This window comes from Pseudophryne corroboree, chromosome 2 (assembly GCF_028390025.1).
Source record: "Pseudophryne corroboree isolate aPseCor3 chromosome 2, aPseCor3.hap2, whole genome shotgun sequence".
NCBI classification, from domain to species: Eukaryota; Metazoa; Chordata; class Amphibia; order Anura; family Myobatrachidae; genus Pseudophryne; species Pseudophryne corroboree.
In genome coordinates this window covers 497,768,444-497,790,345 of record NC_086445.1, presented here as the reverse complement: position 1 = coordinate 497,790,345, position 21,902 = coordinate 497,768,444, and the positions used below count along the sequence as shown (strand labels likewise).

At 47.2% G+C, this 21,902-nt stretch overlaps 1 protein-coding gene across 3 annotated transcripts in view; it reads right to left on the bottom strand.

The window, feature by feature from the left end:
• The window catches only part of LOC135031020 (TATA-binding protein-associated factor 2N-like), a 207,229-nt gene that overhangs the window by 142,566 nt on the left and 42,761 nt on the right, over nt 1-21,902 (bottom strand). For all 3 annotated transcript variants that reach the window (XM_063953983.1, XM_063953981.1, XM_063953982.1), the window contains exons 3-4: nt 15,901-15,952; nt 1,172-1,259 (exon numbers count right to left, since the gene is read on the bottom strand). In XM_063953983.1, the coding sequence (XP_063810053.1) occupies nt 1,172-1,259; nt 15,901-15,952 (140 nt within the window). The remainder of the gene's footprint in view (nt 1-1,171; nt 1,260-15,900; nt 15,953-21,902) is intronic.

The following is a 21,902-nucleotide window of genomic DNA, read 5'->3' as shown; positions in this document are numbered from 1 at the left end:
GTGACGCAGCGTCCTCTACAAGGAGCTTTAACACCTGCCGTATAGCCAAAATTAGGGGTTTAATACCCCGAGCAGAATCTGAATCCCCACAAACGGGATCCAAGGCCTCCCCATCCTCATGTATATCCTGATCTGTATCAGAGAGCAGAGCAGGTAGACCATGCTTTTGTGGACCTGCATGAGAGAAGGGGGGGGGGGGGGGAGATTTGTGAAGATTGGCTGCACTGTTCACAAGAAACAGAATCGGATGATACTGGAGAGAATCTAGTGTGACATACACTGCACAGGTTTTGTTTACCCATGTTTCATAGTATGCACAATGACACATACAGTAATACTTTGCAAGCCTGCCCTTACTGTATGCGAGAGGAGACAGAGCGCGACACCAGCACACCCCTAGCTGCACTGCCCCAGTGAGGCAGACTATAACACAGCAAATACTAGTAAATTCTGTCCTGTAGGGGACACAGACAGTGTACAACAGGAGCTCTCCCCCTTTGCTACACCCCTGTACCAGATTTCCAGTGTGTCTTGGGATGCAGGAAGCGCTGTGTGCACTATTTGTGGCTGCATTAAGCAGAGGAAGGAGCCAAAATGCCTCTGGTCCCGCTCTGAGTTAGCCCCGCCCCCTCCAATGGCACAGGCGATATAATGGATTTTTATACTGGCAAAGTCTCCTGTGTGGCTTAAAAACGTTGCACAAGTGCTAGTTCAAACTAATATAAGCCAGTCTACACAGGGGGCTCTCCTCTAGCGGGATCCCCCAGGAGGGTCCCCTATGCCGCGCCAGCCGCAGTTTGAACTTGCGTACCTCCCTAGCGGGGCCCCCGGTCTGTACTCGCCAGACGTCACCTTCAGGCTAGTGTTAGGGGTGTGTTGCGATTGTGACAGCCAAGGTGCAGTGCCCTACTGAACTAAACCTCTCAGGACGGTGGTCCTGACGCGGGGAAGCGGCTGTGCACTTCACAAAGCCGGTGACTGCCCCGGCCTTGTGAGGTGCACAACCTGTGGGAGGGGGTAGAGAGGGGAGGAACCATCACCCCGTGAAGAAATTTAAAGGGCACGGCTCCTTTGGACCCCAGCTATACCCATCGTACTAGATTCCCCCAATATCCCTTACAGATGCTAGAGAAAACAAAACCAAAAACACCATAAAGTAATAAAGACATACCTCCAGACTGGCTCTGGCCGTAACCAGAACCATAACCTCCATAGTTCTGTCCATACGACTCTGGTGTCTGCCCACAGCCAGAGTAATCCTAGAAACAAATTAGATTTCATTTATATTCAATTGCAACCTAGAGAACAAAACGACAAGCTGCAGTTACATTGCATCAAATACAAATGAGCAGGAGCTGACCACATTGTAATAATTAAGTTCTGTGCAGTAACATGAGGATTTGCCAGTATCCTGATAGCGTGCCATGATTCCAGCAGGTAATTCTACTCTGTTAGTGATGGGACTATTCAATTAATTATACTCTGTTAGTGATGGGACTATTCAATGCTTGACTGTAGGTCTTCACAGCAGATTGCTTTATCTACTAAGAATGTGATGGGAAGTGGACATTCAGTAAATTATATAGCTGGTGGCTTTTTTATTTTTTATTTTGGCATGACAGATCTTCTGCACCCCATGTCCATTATGCAGAGACAAATGGAGTGGCAAAAAAGGAAAAAAATAAGATTTTACTTACCGATAAATCTATTTCTCGTAGTCCGTAGTGGATGCTGGGGACTCCGTCAGGACCATGGGGATTAGCAGCTCCGCAGGAGACAGGGCACAAAACTAAAGCTTTAGGATCAGGTGGTGTGTACTGGCTCCTCCCCCTATGACCCTCCTCCAAGCCTCAGTTAGGATACTGTGCCCGGACGAGCGTACACAATAAGGAAGGATATTGAATCCCGGGTAAGACTCATACCAGCCACACCAATCACACCGTATAACTTGTGATCTAAACCCAGTTAACAGTATGACAAACGTAGGAGCCTCTGAACAGACGGCTCACAACAAATAACAACCCGATTTTTTTGTAACAATAACTATGTACAAGTATTGCAGATAATCCGCACTTGGGATGGGCGCCCAGCATCCACTACGGACTACGAGAAATAGATTTATCGGTAAGTAAAATCTTATTTTCTCTGACGTCCTAGTGGATGCTGGGGACTCCGTCAGGACCATGGGGATTATACCAAAGCTCCCAAACGGGCGGGAGAGTGCGGATGACTCTGCAGCACCGAATGAGAGAACTCCAGGTCCTCTTTAGCCAGGGTATCAAATTTGTAGAATTTTACAAACGTGTTCTCCCCCGACCACGTAGCTGCTCGGCAGAGTTGTAATGCCGAGACCCCTCGGGCAGCCGCCCAGGATGAGCCCACCTTCCTTGTGGAATGGGCCTTGACAGATTTAGGCTGTGGCAGGCCTGCCACAGGATGTGCAAGTTGAATTGTGCTACAAATCCAACGAGCAATCGTCTGCTTAAAAGCAGGAGCACCCAGCTTGTTGGGTGCATACAGTATAAACAGCGAGTCAGATTTTCTGACTCCAGCCGTCCTTGAAATGTTATATTTTCAATGCCCTGACAACGTCCAGCAACCTGGAATCTTCCAAATCGCTAGTAGCCGCAGGCACCACAATAGGCCGGTTCAGGTGAAACGCTGACACCACCTTAGGCAGAAACTGAGGACGCGTCCGCAGTTCTGCCCTGTCCGAATGGAAAATCAGATATGGGCTCTTATACGATAAAGCCGCCAATTCTGATACTCTCCTGGCTGAAGCCAGGGCCAGTAGCATGGTTACTTTCCATGTAAGATATTTCAAATCCACCGATTTGAGTGGCTCAAACCAATGGGATTTGAGAAAATCCAAAACTACATTCAGGTCCCACGGAGCCACTGGGGGCACAACCGGGGGCTGTATATATAGTATTCCTTTTACAAAAGTCTGGACTTCAGGAACTGAAGCCAATTCTTTCTGGAAGAAAATCGACAGGGCCGAAATTTGAACCTTAATGGACCCCAATTTGAGGCCCATAGACAATCCTGTTTGCAGGAAATGTAGGAATCGCCCCAGTTGAAATTCCTCCGTGGGGGCCTTCCTGGCCTCACACCACGCAACATATTTTCTCCAAATGCGGTGATAATGTTGTGCAGTCACCTCCTTCCTGGCTTTAACCAGTGTAGGAATGACCTCTTCTGGAATGCCTTTTTCCTTTAGAATTCGGCGTTCAACCGCCATGCCGTCAAACGCAGCCGCGGTAAGTCTTGGAATAGACACGGTCCCTGCTGAATCAGGTCCCGTCTTAGAGGTAGAGGCCACGGATTTTCCGTGAGCATCTCCTGAAGTTCCGGGTACCAAGTTCTTCTTGGCCAATCCGGAGCCACGAGTATCGTTCTTACTCCCCTTTGCCGTATAATTGTCAGTACTTTGGGTATGAGAGGCAGAGGAGGAAACACATACACTGACTGGTACACCCACGGTGTTACCAGAGCGTCCACAGCTATTGCCTGAGGGTCTCTTGACCTGGCGCAATACCTGTCCCGTTTTTTGTTGATGCGAGACGCTATCATATCCACCTTTGGTTTTTCCCAACGGTTCACAATCATGTGGAAGACTTCTGGATGAAGTCCCCACTCTCCCGGGTGTAGATCGTGTCTGCTGAGGAAGTCTGCTTCCCAGTTGTCTACTCCCGGAATGAACACTGCTGACAGTGCTATCACATGATCTTCCGCCCAGCGAAGGATCCTTGCAGCTTCTGCCATTGCTCTCCTGCTTCTTGTGCCGCCCTGTCTGTTTACGTGGGCGACTGCCGTGATGTTGTCCGACTGGATCAACACCGGCTGACCCTGAAGCAGGGGTTTTGCCAGGCTTAGAGCATTGTAAATTGCTCTTAGCTCCAGTATATTTATATGAAGAGACATCTCCAGGCTTGACCATACTCCCTGGAAGTTTCTTCCCTGTGTGACCGCTCCCCAGCCTCTCAGACTGGCATCCGTGGTCACCAGGACCCAGTCCTGTATGCCGAATCTGCGGCCCTCTAACAGATGAGCACTCTGCAACCACAACAGAAGAGACACCCTTGTCCGTGGCGATAAGGTTATCCGCTGATGCATCTGCAGATGCGATCCGGACCATTTGTCCAGCAGATCCCACTGAAAAGTTCGTGCGTGGAATCTGCCGAATGGAATTGCTTCGTAAGAAGCCACCATCTTTCCCAGGACTCTTGTGCATTGATGCACAGACACTTTTCCTGGTTTTAGGAGGTTCCTGACAAGTTCGGATAACTCCTTGGCTTTCTCCTCCGGAAGAAACACCTTTTTCTGAACCGTGTCCAGAATCATTCCCAGGAACAGCAGACGTGTTGTCGGGGTCAACTGAGATTTTGGAAAATTCAGAATCCACCCGTGTTGTTGCAGCACTACTTGGGTTAGTGCTACTCCGTCCTCCAGCTGTTCTCTGGACCTTGCCCTTATCAGGAGATCGTCCAAGTAAGGGATAATTAATACGCCTCTTCTTCGCAGAAGAATCATCATTTCGGCCATTACCTTGGTAAAGACCCGAGGTGCCGTGGACAATCCAAACGGCAGCGTCTGAAACTGATAATGACAGTTTTGCACCACGAACCTGAGGTACCCTTGATGTGAAGGGCAAATTGGGACATGCAGGTAAGCATCCTTTATGTCCAGGGACACCATAAAGTCCCCTTCTTCCAGATTCGCTATCACTGCTCTGAGTGATTCCATCTTGAACTTGAATTTTTGTATGTACAGGTTCAAAGATTTCAGATTTAGAATAGGTCTTACCGAGCCGTCCGGCTTCGGTACCACAAATAGCGTGGAGTAATACCCCTTTCCCTGTTGTAGGAGGGGTACCTTGACTATCACCTGCTGAGAAAACAGCTTGTGAATGGCTTCCAATACCGTCGCCCTGTCTGAGGGAGACGTTGGCAAAGCAGACTTTAGGAACCGGCGAGGGGGAGACTTCTCGAATTCCAACCTGTAACCCTGAGATACTACCTGCAGGATCCAAGGGTCCACCTGTGAGCAAGCCCACTGTGCGCTGAAATTCCTGAGTCGACCCCCCACCGCTCCTGAGTCCGCTTGTACAGCCCCAGCGTCATGCTGAGGGCTTTGCAGAACCCTGGGAGGGCTTCTGTTCCTGGGCAGGGGCTGCTTGCTGCCCTCTCTTACCCCTTCCTCTGCCCCGGGGCAGATATGACTGTCCTTTTGCCCTCTTGTTCTTATAGGACCGAAAGGACTGTGGCTGAAAAGACGGTGTCTTTTTCTGTTGGGAGGGGGTCTGAGGTAAAAAGGTGGATTTTCCGGCAGTTGCCGTGGCCACCAGATCCGATAGACCTACGCCAAATAATTCTTCCCCTTTATACGGCAATACTTCCATATGTCGTTTGGAATCCGCATCACCTGACCACTGTCGCGTCCATAAACTTCTTCTGGCAGATATGGACATCGCACTTACTCTCGATGCCAGAGTGCAAATATCCCTCTGAGCATCTCGCATATAAAGAAAAGCATCCTTTAATTGCTCTATAGTCAATAAAATACTGTCCCTATCCAGGGTATCAATATTTTCAGTCAGGGAATCCGACCAGACCACCCCAGCACTGCACATCCAGGCTGAGGCGATGGCTGGTCGCAGTATAACACCAGTATGTGTGTATATACTCTTTAGGGTAGTTTCCAGCCTCCTATCAGCTGGATCCTTGAGGGCGGCCGTATCAGGAGACGGTAACGCCACTTGTTTTGATAAGCGTGTGAGCGTCTTATCCACCCTAGGGGGTGTTTCCCAGCGCGCCCTAACCTCTGGCGGGAAAGGGTATAATGCCAATAACTTTTTTGAAATTAGCACTTTTCTATCTGGGTTAACCCACGCTTCATCACATACATCATTCAATTCCTCTGATTCAGGAAAAACTACAGGTAGTTTTTTCACCCCCCACATAATACCCCTTTTTGTGGTACTTGCAGTATCAGAGAATGCAAAGCCTCCTTCATTGCCGTGATCATATAACGTGTGGCTCTACTTGAAAATACGTTTGTTTCTTCACCGTCGACACTAGATTCAGTGTCCGTGTCTGGGTCTGTGTCGACAGACTGAGGTAAAGAGCGTTTTACAGCCCCTGACGGTGTCTGAGACGCCTGGGCAGGTACCAACTGGTTTTCCGGCCGTCTCATGTCGTCAACTGATTTTTGTAATGTGCTGACATTATCACGTAATTCCATAAACAAAGCCATCCATTCCGGTGTCGACTCCCTGGGGGGTGACATCACCATTACCGGCAATTGCTCTGCCTCCACACCAACATCGTCCTCATACATGTCGACACACGTACCGACACACAGCAGACACACAGGGAATGCTCTTATCGAAGACAGGACCCCGCTAGCCCTTTGGGGAGACAGAGGGAGAGTTTGCCAGCACACACCCAAGCGCTATAATATATATGGGAACAACCTTATATAAGTGTTGTATCCTTATAGCAGCTTAAATATATAAAATATCGCCATAAAAAGTGCCCCCCCTCTCTGTTTTACCCTGTTTCTGTAGTGCAGTGCAGGGGAGAGTCCTGGGAGCCTTCCTCACAGCGGAGCTGAGCAGGAAAATGGCGCTGTGTGCTGAGGAGAATAAGCCCCGCCCCCTATTCCGGCGGGCTTTTCTCCCGTAGTTTGTAATATCTGGCAGGGGTTAAATACATCCATATAGCCTCAAGGGCTATATGTGATGTATTTTTTAGCCATAAAAGGTATTTACATTGCTGCCCAGGGCGCCCCCAGCAGCGACCCTGCACCCTCCGTGACCGTTGGTGAGAAGTGTGTGACAAACAATGGCGCACAGCTGCAGTGCTGTGCGCTATCTTCAAGAAGACTGAAGAGCCTTCTGCCGCCGGTTTCTGGACCTTCAATCTTCAGCATCTGCAAGGGGGGTCGGCGGCGCGGCTCCGGGACGAACCCCAGGGTGAGACCTGTGTTCCGACTCCCTCTGGAGCTAATGGTGTCCAGTAGCCTAAGAAGCCAATCCATCCTGCACGCAGGTGAGTTGAACTTCTCTCCCCTAAGTCCCTCGATGCAGTGAGCCTGTTGCCAGCAGAACTCACTGAAAATAATAAACCTAAAAACTTTTTCTAAGCAGCTCCTTAAGAGAGCCACCTAGATTGCACCCTGCTCGGACGGGCACAAAAACCTACTGAGGCTTGGAGGAGGGTCATAGGGGGAGGAGCCAGTACACCACCTGATCCTAAAGCTTTAGTTTTGTGCCCTGTCTCATGCGGAGCCGCTAATCCCCATGGTCCTGACGGAGTCCCCAGCATCCACTTAGGACGTTAGAGAAAAAAATTTGAGTTATGGTAGATGACCTTTGAAAACTTTTGAGGTCTACAGGGATAACATTGGGTCATAGGATCAGTTTCTGGGCACCATACAGTTAAACCTTTTCAGATATCCCAGGATGCCTGGTCACTCTCCCTACAAACCCACCTCCAAGCTCAGGCAGGTCATTTTTGGTAACAAGCCCAAAGCAGGAAGAGGATGAAGAGAGAAGGAAGACATGGCACACAACACAGACAGGAGACGGGAACAAGTGACCAAAGCCCATATAGGCCAGGTGCATCAGGGTGGGCGTCCTGTAGACCTCAAAGAAAGTTAAGTCTACCATAACGCCCCTTTTCTTCTTCAGGTTCCATAGGGCTCCACAGGAACAATACTAGGATGTTCCAAAACAGTACTTCAAGGGCGGGGTGCTCCTGAATGATCGTAGAATCTGGCGTCCAAATGAAGCATCCTGGGTGGTGAAGGCATCAAAGGCATAAAAACAAAAGAAAAAAAAAAAGAAGTGTGGATAGAAGACCACGTAGCCGCCTTGCATAATTGTTCAGCGGACTCACCACAGTGCACCACCCATGACGGTCGAACAGACTGAGTAGAATGACAGATTGCAGCAGGAACTGGAAGACCAGCTTGAGAGTATGCTTGTGCGATAGTCATTCTAAACCATCTGGCCAGAGCGTTTATCAGCTGGCCAACCAAGTTTGTGGAAACCATAGAGGATGAAGAGGGAGTCCGATCTCTGCAGTGAGCTGGCACAAACCACATCCAGATAAAAAGGTCCTCAGCCGAAAGATCAGGGTGATACGAAGGCAGGAACCACAATTTCCTCAATTAAGTGGAAATGCGGGACTACCTCAGGTAGGAAACCTGTTTGAGTACAGAAGACAGCCCTGTCAAAATGAAAAATCAGGAAAGGAGGGAGACCGGAAAGAGCGCCCAAATCAGACACCAGTCTGGCAGATGCAATTGCCAGAAAGAACAAAGGCTTTGCAGTTAACCATTTGAAACCAATAGAGCTAAAAGTTTCAAAAAGGAGACTGTTGAAGAGCATCCATAACCAAAGACAGGTCCCACAGAGCCACTGGAGGGATGTAAGGAGGTTGGACCCAGAGGACGCCCTGAAGGAAGGTGCAAAAATCCAGAAGCGGGGCAATCCTTTATTGAAACCACATGGACAAGGCAGAAATATGCACTTTGTGAGAAGCCAGACTGAGGCCAAGGTGTGCTATCTGTGGGTGAAGAGGACAGAGTTATCTACCCACTTCTGAGTTGGTACAATAAACAGATTGTAGAGATCTCCATCCATCACACCACTCCTTGCACATAACTGGCATGGATTAGAAAACCAGAAGTTTGAAACACTGTCATATACCACAAGCGCTAAAAATAAGATATCACCATAACATCCCTTTAGGGCTGAGTGACGGATCCTTTCCTCTCAGATGTATCTCCCATTCAAGTAGACAGCTTTGGATTCTCAGATGTAGATATCATACAAAAAATAAAACAAACAACCAATGTGTAGTATGTAATGTCACAGCCTAATAGTATACATATGTTTATCTCTCAAAGGATGAAGTGAGTTCAAAGCGTACCCCACTCACACTGAAAGTGGAGGTATAAAATGTGTCAAGGTTTCTTTTGTGACGGTGCCTTTCATTAGTTCATATGGCAGCCAGTGTATCAAAAAAATGGGGTCACACTCAAACTCAAAGCCAATAGTGGTAATTTTCTGGAGCAGACACAGGATGCGTACCCCAACACTCACACTCTGTCAGTGGGCGGTAAACGTATAAAGGTATCTTTTTCTCCTTAGGGGGTAGTCAAAAGAAAACGCGTACCACAACTCACAGTCTAAGGAACTGTATGACTCCTATCAAGGTATCTTTCGTTTTTCATGTGAGGATGGCCGCTGGTAATTTCTAGTGTAGTCTCCCGGCATAGGTCATAAAGAAATGGAAACAAACCAATGTGTGACCAATCACATATGTCAAACTCTTAGAATATATAACAGTTTCCTCCTGGTTGGATGTCTACAAATTTCAGACGCACTTCAGCAGGTATAAACTGATGCGTACCCAGACACTCACACTCTAAAAGTGGGTGGTAACCACATAAAGGTATCTTTTTGTTCCTCCCAAAGTAGTTAAGGATAATTGTTGTTGCGTACCCCAACTCACAGTTTGATGTGTTTGGAAAACTCCTATCAAGGTATCTTTGGGCTTCAGGTGACCAGTGCAGTGTAAATATTCAAGTCATGTATTTCTCCGTTAACCCCAAAAAATAAAATAAAAATGCTCTTACCACAGTGAGTAAAAAAAAGGGGGTTACAGATTTTATTTCACAATACATGCCATAAAAAACGCAAGAACAACCTTGCACAGTGGTGCACCAAATGAAGACAAATACATAGAAACAACCAAGAGAGATGGCAAGACCTCTCTTGAAAAAATTTAAAAAACAAACAAAGTGCAAGTTAAAAGATCCGGATAAAAAACAGCTACTCACACTCCTGTAAATCGACGCGTTTCAGCCCACATCTGGGCCTTTATCAAGATATATTGGAGTGTGTAGTAGCCTAGTATTTAAAGGACAGAGCGCCAATGAGGAGAGAGCAGGAAATGACATCATAATTGAGGAGCGATTTTACTCCCCTCCAAAACCTTTTTTCCTTATAAAGGTATCTTTATATTTATTTATGATATATAACAAATGGCATAAGGAAAAAAGGTTTTGGAGGGGAGTAAAATCGCTCCTCAATTATGATGTCATTTCCTGCTCTCTCCTCATTGGCGCTCTGTCCTTTAAATACTAGGCTACTACACACTCCAATATATCTTGATAAAGGCCCAGATGTGGGCTGAAACGCGTCGATTTACAGGAGTGTGAGTAGCTGTTTTTTATCCGGATCTTTTAACTTGCACTTTGTTTGTTTTTTAAATTTTTTCAAGAGAGGTCTTGCCATCTCTCTTGGTTGTTTCTATGTATTTGTCTTCATTTGGTGCACCACTGTGCAAGGTTGTTCTTGCGTTTTTTATGGCATGTATTGTGAAATAAAATCTGTAACCCCCTTTTTTTTACTCACTGTGGTAAGAGCATTTTTATTTTATTTTTTGGGGTTAACGGAGAAATACATGACTTGAATATTTACACTGCACTGGTCACCTGAAGCCCAAAGATACCTTGATAGGAGTTTTCCAAACACATCAAACTGTGAGTTGGGGTACGCAACAACAATTATCCTTAACTACTTTGGGAGGAACAAAAAGATACCTTTATGTGGTTACCACCCACTTTTAGAGTGTGAGTGTCTGGGTACGCATCAGTTTATACCTGCTGAAGTGCGTCTGAAATTTGTAGACATCCAACCAGGAGGAAACTGTTATATATTCTAAGAGTTTGACATATGTGATTGGTCACACATTGGTTTGTTTCCATTTCTTTATGACCTATGCCGGGAGACTACACTAGAAATTACCAGCGGCCATCCTCACATGAAAAACGAAAGATACCTTGATAGGAGTCATACAGTTCCTTAGACTGTGAGTTGTGGTACGCGTTTTCTTTTGACTACCCCCTAAGGAGAAAAAGATACCTTTATACGTTTACCGCCCACTGACAGAGTGTGAGTGTTGGGGTACGCATCCTGTGTCTGCTCCAGAAAATTACCACTATTGGCTTTGAGTTTGAGTGTGACCCCATTTTTTTGATACACTGGCTGCCATATGAACTAATGAAAGGCACCGTCACAAAAGAAACCTTGACACATTTTATACCTCCACTTTCAGTGTGAGTGGGGTACGCTTTGAACTCACTTCATCCTTTGAGAGATAAACATATGTATACTATTAGGCTGTGACATTACATACTACACATTGGTTGTTTGTTTTATTTTTTGTATGATATCTACATCTGAGAATCCAAAGCTGTCTACTTGAATGGGAGATACATCTGAGAGGAAAGGATCCGTCACTCAGCCCTAAAGGGATGTTATGGTGATATCTTATTTTTAGTGCTTGTGGTATATGACAGTGTTTCAAACTTCTGGTTTTCTATTTCTTGTTTTAAATGTGGTGACATTTACTCTGAAAACTGTTATACCTGAGCAGCTTAGCGCCAGTCAGGACCACCCCGACACATTCTATTTCTGAACTGGCATGGATGCTTGCGGATTGAAACTTTGTATATATGTCTAGTAAACATACCACTTGTGAATGTATTGTGTTGTTGGGTTGTTGCTAGGCAAGTACTATTTTCATGATGCCCTCTGCATTTTTAGCATTTTCTCTGTGGTTCCCACAGTGCCCCTACGTCACTTTTGGCTGTCAGGGGCTTCTGTGCATTGTTGCATCCAGGGGTTTACGTTGGAACCGGTGGTTGGCGATCGAGTCATGTGGATGGGAACTTTTGGCGATAGATAGATAGATAGATAGTGTGTGTGGCGGCTCAGCTGGAACATGCAGATTACAACAGTTACTTAGGTGATTTGTGTATTTTTAATTAGGTGGGGGATTTATCCCCATGGTGTGCATGCGAGTTTAATGGCTGAACCCATGAGGAATGGGTCTATACATCGATACAGCTGTTGAGGCTGCCAGTGTTCAACATATCGGCCATACTTGTGCTGCATTTTTTGAAGTGCCCTAATAACGCCCACATAACCGCCTTGTGCAATTGTTCGGCAGACGCACCACGGCGTGCAGCCCATGAAGGTCCAACAGACCGAGTAGAATGGGCAGAAATTGAAGCTGGTATAGGAAAGGTCAGCGTGAATGTAAGCTTGTGCAATTACCATTCTAATCCATCTGGCCAGCATCTGCTTATTAGCAGGCCAACCACACTTGTGAAATCCAAAGAGCATGAACAGAGCATCACATCGTCTGATGGAGCTAGTGTGGTCTACATAGAGCACGAACCTCATCCAAAAGAAAGTTCTTTTGCCGATGAGTTTGGCGAGAAAGGCTGGAACCACAATTTATTAAGGTGGAATTTAGAAACTTCTTTAGGAAGGTAACCAGGCCTATAACGGAGAACCGCCCTGTCTTGATGAAACATCAGGAAGGGGGACCGACATGAAAGGGAACCTAAGTTTGACACCTTCCTGGCTGATGCAATAGCAAGCAAACAGCATTTTCGCCGTCAGCCATTTGAGATCGGCTGACTCCAAAGTATTTGTGTCGTGCTGGACGCTCTTGGAGCTACTGGAGGGACATAAGGAGGTTGTTATGCTAACACCCTGAAGGAATTTATGTACATCAGCAAGTGAGACAATTCTGCACTGGAACCAGACAACGCAGAAATGCGCACTTTGAGAGAGGCACGTCGTAAGCCTAAGGCCACACCTCGTTGAAGAAAAGCAAGTATCTTTGAGATTTGAGAGATCATTGCATAATAACACTTGGTAGTGCACCATGTGAAGTAAGCATGCCACACTATTATATACGTGCTGAGGCAGGTTTACATGCCTTAAGCACAGATTGAATTACGGCATTTGAAAAGCCTTTTGTTCTCAGGATTAATGATTCAAGAGCCACACCAAAGACAGACCGGCTAGATCTGGAAGGAGACATGGGCCCCCCAGAGAGGTGGTCCCGGCGTTGAGGAAGTTGGAGGGGGTATCCCTACCGAGAGGCCGTGTCGATCGGCGAGCCAATGCCGTCTGGGCCATATTGGGGCTACCAGAATGGAGGTTTCCTCCTTGTTTGAAATTCCAAAAATTGATTGGTAATGGAGACTGTCAGGCTCCATCGCCTCTGAAACGAGTGGTCTGTTACAGATCCCCAGCCGCGAAGGATGGCATCCATTGTGAGCAGCACCCAGTAGGGGATCCAGAAGGTTCATCGAGCCACCAAGTTTGTGAAAGTCAAACCTTCGGAGTCAATTATCATTTCGACTTGATGCGATGAGGCTGACCATTTCACTTGGAAAGAATCAACCGCTGTAGAGTGCGTGACTGAAACTGTGAAACTTAGGCCATGTCGAACGTGGATACCTTCAGACCGAGAACTTGCATTGCCAAATGAACGGACACGAGGATGGGAAGGAACTGGCATATTTTGTTCCTCAATTTCAAAATCTTGTCCGGTGATAGGAAAGGTTGTTGACGTTGAGAGTCCAGAAGTGCTCCCAGGTGTAACATCCACTACGACGGTGTAAGGAAGTACTTCTTCCAATTTATCAGCCATCCGTGACTTTTAGGAAGGCTACTGCAAGTTGGAGATGACCGAGGAGGAAATTGCCAGGATCAGCAAGTACGGGAGAAATCGGATTCCCTGACGGCAAAGGTGTGCTGCCACGACTTTGGTAAATATCCTGGGAACCATAGCTAGGCCAAACGGTGGTGCCTGGAACAGATAATGTTCATTGCAAATAGCAAACCACAGGAATCACTGATGTGAGAGTGCAATAGGAATATGCAGATATGCATCCTGTATATCCAGTGAAACCATGAAGTCCCCAGGTTCCATGGCCAAAACTACGGATCGCAGGGTTTCCATGCGAAACGTGGAAACTGTCATACACCTATTTAAAGATTTGAGGTTGAGAAATCGTCCGCTGTGACTCGTTCGGCTTAGTTACCAGAAATAAGGTTGAATAGTGGCCTCTTCTCTGTTGAGACTGAGGAACTGGCACTATCACTCCAGAGTGTAGAAGTGAGTTGACCACGTTTAGTAGTATTTGAGCCTTTTCCTGATCTGATGGAATGCCACTGGTGAAGTACTACTGAGGGGGGTGTCCCTTGAACGAGACAGTGTACCCGTGAAAGACTACTTCCTGCACCCAAGAATCTGAAGTGGTCGTCGGCCAAACCTGCACGGAGTGCAGAAGTTGGCCTCCCACCCTGTGGTGCCCCAGGGGGAGGCCTGCCCCGTCAGGCTGCAGGCTTTGCTGTAGGTTGACATGCAGCTCAAGATTGCTTGGTCTTAGGCTTAGAGGTCTTTGTAGCGTGTTTGCCTAGGAAACACCTGACCTGTCACTTTTCCTTGTGGACGAAAGCTACGAGGGGAGGAGAGTTACTGAAATTTGAATATTCAGTGCCCTGTCCTTGCTAACACCGTCCATATCCCAAGAGTACTCCAGTGACCCCTAGTGGATGAAAAAGAAATTGGAGCTTTTGAAAAACCGGGGACAAAAAGGCTGTTTTGGCAGCTGCCCATGATTCTACACTCTTGTTCAGCTCTTCTGTAAAAAGAATGTCTCACGCAAAGGGAATAATTAACCGTTTTCTTGGAATCTAAATCCACTTTCAAAGGGGGAGATTCAAATGTTTGAAAAAAAGTCAGTTGGGAGTCTGTTTTTTCCTAATAGAAAGGAAAAAACACACCCAACTGACTTTTCAAACATTTGAATCTCCTCCATAGAACGCAACCAAATAAGTCGTACCAGCACAGAGGTTGCAGATGCCTTTGCTGCTAGAACTTCAGCCTCTGATAATGCTTTCCCAATGTAAGAAGTCACTGTCTTAACAAGATCTAGGCACATCCTGCATTCAGACATATCTGAAGGCAGTTCCTCTTCAATTGCCTGTAACTATGCTTTGACAGCCTTTGCAGCCCATGAAACTGCAACTGTAGGTTTATGAATAGCCCCTATGAGACTAGATTATTTTTTTCATTTTCTATTTTATCCGTCGGTTCCTTCAGAGAGGAGACTTGTGACAGGCAAATTGTACGTTGCAAGAGGTAGTTTGGAAAAGCCACACAGGATCTCCAAATTTCATAGATGATTGCTTCAGAGATAAACTGACACTCGCAGGGTATTGGTCCCCTTAATTTGTCAAATATGTACCTATGACAAAATGTCTTGTTGGTAAGGAAAATTTGACGGTCAGTGATGCTCCCAAGGGTGTGGGGACAAGTATTACAAAGTGTACTGAAAAGAAAAAAACGACCCTGGTGGGGAGCACTCTTATCTGAAGCAGAAACTTAATTAGCAATGTATGATTGTCTTAAAAATAAATTTTTATTCGATATGTCTTAAAAATCGTGTTACATGACACATGTATCTTAAGAAAATTGTGATCATGTGTGAAAATATAATAATGTAGTAATACCTGACTTGACTATGTAGGAATATAAATTATATGTTTTACCAGGAGTGTTCCTGTCTAGTTTCCATTAAGTGATCAGAAAATGTAAACACTGCACTTTTGTTTCTTAAACAGTTTTCTTAGAAACAGGTGTGGGTTCCTCCTCTGAAAGTTGAAGAATTTGTTTAATAGCCTCAACTAAGGCATTAGCATTGTCGAAAACGGGCCAAAAAATCTGTCAAAAATGCCACCAAATTCCACAAAACACGTGGATCCGTGGCTAATACGCAGGTCAGAAAAACGCAACTAACTTGAATATGCCGAATCCATATTCGAACTAAAAAAGAAAAGAAAATAAGAAAATGCAGTTTTTCCGACTTTTCAAATCAACTGACTAGACCCCTATGGGACTTAATAAACAATTAAAGTAATGGACCAGTGGAGACGTTGCCAATTGCAACCAGCTTCTACCTAGAAAGCTACCCACCTGAGCCGAAATGGGTTTAAAGGCTTTGATAACCACCTACCTGTGAAGGCTGTCCAGCAATATGACCACCCCGATTTCCATATCCAGAATAACTGAGGGGAAAAAATAAGAATTTACTCACCGGTAATTCTATTTCTCGTAGTCCGTAGTGGATGCTGGGTACTCCGTAAGGACCATGGGGAATAGACTGGCTCCGCAGGAGACTGGGCACTCTAAAAGAAAGATTAGGTACTATATCTGGTGTGCACTGGCTCCTCCCTCTATGCCCCTCCTCCAGACCTCAGTTAGGGAAACTGTGCCCAGAAGAGCTGACACTACAAGGAAAGGATTTGGAATCCAGGGTAAGACTCATACCAGCCACACCAATCACACCGTACAACTCGTGATAACTATACCCAGTTAACAGTATGAACAACAACTGAGCCTCACTGAACAGATGGCTCATAACAATAACCCTTTAGTTAAGCAATAACTATATACAAGTATTGCAGACAATCCGCACTTGGGACGGGCTCCCAGCATCCACTAAGGACTACGAGAAATAGAATTACCGGTGAGTAAATTCTTATTTTCTCTGACGTCCTAGTGGATGCTGGGTACTCCGTAAGGACCATGGGGATTATACCAAAGCTCCCAAACGGGCGGGAGAGTGCGGATGACTCTGCAGCACCGAATGAGCAAACTCAAGGTCCTCCTCAACCAGGGTATCAAACTTGTAGAATTTTGCAAACGTGTTTGATCCCGACCAGTTAGCAGCTCGGCAAAGTTGTAAAGCCGAGACCCCTCGGGCAGCCGCCCAAGAAGAGCCCACCTTCCTTGTGGAATGGGCTTTGACTGATTTAGGATGCGGCAGTCCAGCCGCAGAATGTGCAAGTTGAATCATGCAACAGATCCAGCGAGCAATAGTCTGCTTAGAAGCAGGAGCACCCAGCTTGTTGGGTGCATGCAGGATAAACAGCGAGTCAGTTTTTCTGACTCTAGCCGTCCTGGAAACATAGATTTTCAGGGCCCGGACTACGTCCAGCAACTTGGAAGCCTCCAAGTCCCGAGTAGCCGCAGGCACCACAATAGGTTGGTTCAAATGAAACGCTGATACCACCTTAGGGAGAAATTGGGGACGAGTCCTCAATTCTGACCTGTCCATATGGAAGATCAGATAGGGGCTTTTACATGACAAAGCCGCCAATTCTGACACACGCCTAGCCGAAGCAAAGGCCAAAAGCATGACCACTTTCCACGTGAGATATTTCAACTCCACGGTCTGAAGTGGCTCAAACCAATGTGATTTTAGGAAATCCAACACAACGTTGAGATCCCAAGGTGCCACTGGGGCACAAAATGGGGCTGAATATGCAGCACTCCCTTAACAAACGTCTGAACTTCAGGCAGTGAAGCCAGTTCTTTTTGAAAGAAAATAGACAGGGACGAAATCTGGACTTTAATGGATCCCAATTTTAGGCCCATAGTCACTCCTGACTGTAGGAAGTGCAGAAATCGACCCAGCTGAAATTCTTCTGTTGGGGCCTTCATAGCCTCACACCAAGCAACATATTTTCGCCATATGCGGTGATAATGTTTTGCTGTCACATCCTTCCTAGCTTTTATCAGCGTAGGAATGACTTCGACCGGAATGCCCTTTTCCATCAGGATCCGGCGTTCAACCGCCATGCCGTCAAACGCAGCCGCAGTAAGTCTTGGAACAGACAGGGCCCCTGCTGTAGCAGGTCCTGTCTGAGAGGCAGAGGCCAAGGGTCCTCTGAGATAATTTCTTGTAGTTCCGGGTACCAAGTCCTTCTTGGCCAATCTGGAACAACGAGTATAGTTCTTACTCCTCTCTTACTTATTATCCTCAGTACCTTTGGTATGAGAGGAAGAGGAGGGAACACATAAACCGACTGGTACACCCACGGTGTCACTAGAGCGTCCACAGCTATCGCCTGAGGGCCTCTTGACCTGGCGCAATATCTATGCAGTATTTTGTTGAGGCGGGATGCCATCATGTCCACCTGTGGCAGTTCCCACCGACTTGCAATCTGCATGAAGACTTCTTGATGAAGTCCCCACTCTCCCGGGTGGAGGTCGTGCCTGCTGAGGAAGTCTGCTTCCCAGTTGTCCACTCCCGGAATGAACACTGCTGACAGTGCTATCTCGTGATTTTCCGCCCATCGGAGAATCCTTGTGGCTTCTGCCATCGCCATCCTGCTTCTTGTGCCGCCCTGTCGGTTTACATGGGCGACCGCCGTGATGTTGTCTGACTGAATCAGCACCGGCTGGTTTTGAAGCAGGGGTCTTGCCTGACTTAGGGCATTGTAAATGGCCCTTAGTTCCAGAATATTTATGTGTAGGCAAGCTTCCTGACTCGACCATTGTCCGTGGAAGTTTCTTCCCTGAGTGACTGCCCCCCCAACCTCGGATGCTTGCATCCGTGGTCACCAGGACCCAGTCCTGTATGCCGAATCTGCGGCCCTCGAGTAGATGAGCACTCTGCAGCCACCACAGTAGAGACACCCTGGCCCTCGGGGACAGGGTTATCAGCCGATGCATCTGAAGATGCGATCCGGACCACTTGTCTAACAGATCCCACTGAAAGATCCGCGCATGGAATCTGCCGAATGGAATTGCCTCGTAAGAAGCTACCATCTTTCCCAGGACTCGCGTGCAGTGATGCACCGACACCTGTTTTGGTTTTAGGAGGTCTCTGACCAGAGATGACAACTCCTTGGCCTTCTCCTCTGGGAGAAACACCTTCTGTTCTGTGTCCAGAATCATACCCAGGAACAGCAGACGCGTCGTAGGAACCAGCTGCGACTTCGGGATATTCGGAATCCAGCCGTGCTGTTGTAGCACTTCCTGAGATAGTGCTACTCCGACCAACAACTGCTCCCTGGACCTCGCCTTTATAAGTAGATCGTCCAAGTACGGGATAATTATAACTCCCTTCCTTCGAAGGAGTATCATCATTTCGGCCATTACTTTGGTAAATACCCTCGGTGCAGTGGACAGACCAAACGGCAACGTCTGGAATTGGTAATGGCAGTCCTGTACCACAAAACGGAGGTACACCTGGTGAGGTGGGTAAATGGGGACATGTAGGTAAGCATCCTTGATGTCCAGTGATACCATGTAATCCCCCTCTTCCAGGCTTGCAATAACCGCCCTGAGCGATCCATTTTGAACTTCCTTATATAAGTGTTCAAGGATTTCAAATTTAGAATGGGTCTCACTGAACCGTCTGGTTTCGGTACCACAGACATTGTGGAATAGTAACCCCGTCCCTGTTGAAGGAGTGGAACTTTTATTATCACCTGCTGGAGGTACAGCTTGTGAATTGCCGCCAGTACTACCTCCCTGTCCTGGGGAGTAGCTGGCAAGGCTGATTTGAGGTAACGGCGAGGGGGAGACGTCTCGAATTCCAGCTTGTATCCCTGAGATACCACTTGTAGAACCCAGAGATCCACCTGTGAGCGAACCCACTGGTCGCTGAAGTTCCGGAGACGGGCCCCCACCGCACCTGGCTCCACCAGTGGAGCCCCAGCATCATGCGGTGGACTTAGTGGAAGCAGGGGAGGATTTTTGTTCTTGGGAACTGGCTGTATGGTGCAGCTTTTTCCCTCTACCCCCCTTGCCTCTAGGCAGAAAGGACGCGCCTTTAACCCGCTTGCCTTTCTGGGGCCGAAAGGACTGTACCTGATAATACGGTGCTTTATTAGGCTGTGAGGGAACCTGAGGTAAAAATGTCGACTTCCCAGCTGTTGCTGTGGAAACGAGGTCCGAGAGACCATCCCCAAACAATTCCTCACCCTTGTAAGGCAAAACCTCCATGTGCCTTTTAGAATCCGCATCACCTGTCCACTGCCGAGTCCATAATACTCTCCTGGCAGAAATGGACATTGCATTAATTCTAGATGCCCGCCGGCAAATATCCCTCTGTGCATCTCTCATATATAAGACGACGTCTTTAATATGCTCTATGGTTAGCAAAATCGTATCCCTGTCGAGGGTATCAATATTTTCTGACAGGGTATCGGACCAAGCTGCTGCAGCACTACACATCCAAGCTGAAGCAATTGCAGGTCTCAGTATAGAACCTGAGTGTGTATATACAGACTTCAGGATAGCCTCCTGCTTTCTATCCGCATGCTCCTTTAAGGCGGCCGTATCCTGAGATGGCAGTGCCACCTTTTTTGACAAGCGTGTGAGCGCCTTATCCACCCTCGGGGATGTCTCCCAACGTAACCTGTCCTCTGGCGGGAAAGGGTACGCCATCAGTAACTTTTTAGAAATCACTAGTTTCTTATCGGGGGAAGCCCACGCTTCTTCACACACTTCATTCAACTCATCTGATGGGGGAAAAACCACTGGTTGCTTTTTCTCCCCAAACATAATACCCTTTTTAGTGGTACCTGGGTTAATGTCATAAATGTGCAACACATTTTTCATTGCCGTAATCATGCAACGGATGGCCCTAGTGGAATGTACACTAGTCTCGTCCTCGTCGACACTGGAGTCCGACTCTGTGTCGACATCTGTGTCTGCCATCTGAGGTAGCGGGCGTTTTTGAGCCCCTGATGGCCTTTGAGACACCTGGGCAGGCACTGGCTGAGAAGCCGGCTGTCCCACAGCTGTTATGTCATCGAACCTTTTATGTAAGGAGTTGACACTGTCGTGTAAAACCTTCCACATATCCATCCACTCTGGTGTCGACCCCGCAGGGGGTGACATCACACTAATCGGCACCTGCTCCGCCTCCACATAAGCCTCATCAAACATGTCGACACAGCCGTACCGACACACCGCACACACACAGGGAATGCTCTGACTGAGGACAGGACCCCACAAAGTCCTTTGGGGAGACAGAGAGAATATGCCAGCACACACCACAGCGCTATATAATCAGGGATTTACACTAACAAAGTGATTTTTCCCTATAGCTGCTTTTCATATACAGTTTGCGCCTAAATTTAGTGCCCCCCCTCTCTTTTTTACCCTTTGAGCCTGGAAGCTGCAGGGGAGAGCCTGGGGAGCTGTCTTCCAGCGGAGCTGTGAAGAGGAAATGGCGCCAGTGTGCTGAGGGAGATAGCCCCGCCCCCTTCTCAGCAGACTTCTCCCGCTCTTATATTTATATTATGGCGGGGGGATTTTTGCACATATATAGTTTTTTAGACTATATTATGTGCTGTTTGCCAATGTAAGGTACTCTAATTGCAGCACAGGGCGCGCCCCCCCCCAGCGCCCTGCACCCATTAGTGACCGGAGAATGTGGTGTGCATAGGGAGCAATGGCGCACAGCTGCAGTGCTGTGCGCTACCTTAATGAAGACCGGAGTCTTCAGCCGCCGATTTCCAGGATGTCTGCTTGCTTCTGGCTCTGCAAGGGGGACGGCGGCGCTGCTCCGGGACCGGACGACCGAGGCTGGGCCTGTGTTCGATCCCTCTGGAGCTAATGGTGTATAGTAGCCTAGAAGCCCAAGCTAGCTGCAAGCAGGTAGGTTCGCTTCTCTCCCCTAAGTCCCTCGTAGCAGTGAGTCTGTTGCCAGCAGATCTCACTGAAAATAAAAAACCTAACAAATACTTTCTTTTCTAGAAGCTCAGGAGAGCCCCTAGTGTGCAACCAGCTCGAGCCGGGCACAGATTCTAACTGAGGTCTGGAGGAGGGGCATAGAGGGAGGAGCCAGTGCACACCAGATATAGTACCTAATCTTTCTTTTAGAGTGCCCAGTCTCCTGCGGAGCCAGTCTATTCCCCATGGTCCTTACGGAGTACCCAGCATCCACTAGGACGTCAGAGAAATAAATGAATGTCAAAAGCATTACATTTTTGTGATTTGTATTAAACAATCTACACATACAGTACTGTGCAAAAGTTTTAGGCAAGTGTGAAAAAAATGCTGCAAAGTAGAAATGCTTTCAAAAATAGAAGTGTTAAAAAAAATTAAAAAAAATTTGGTACTTACCGATAAATTCCTTTTTTGGAAGCCATAGGGGACACTGACAACTTCAAGACAGTGGGGTGATGATGGTGGCTTACAGGAAGATGGCACTTT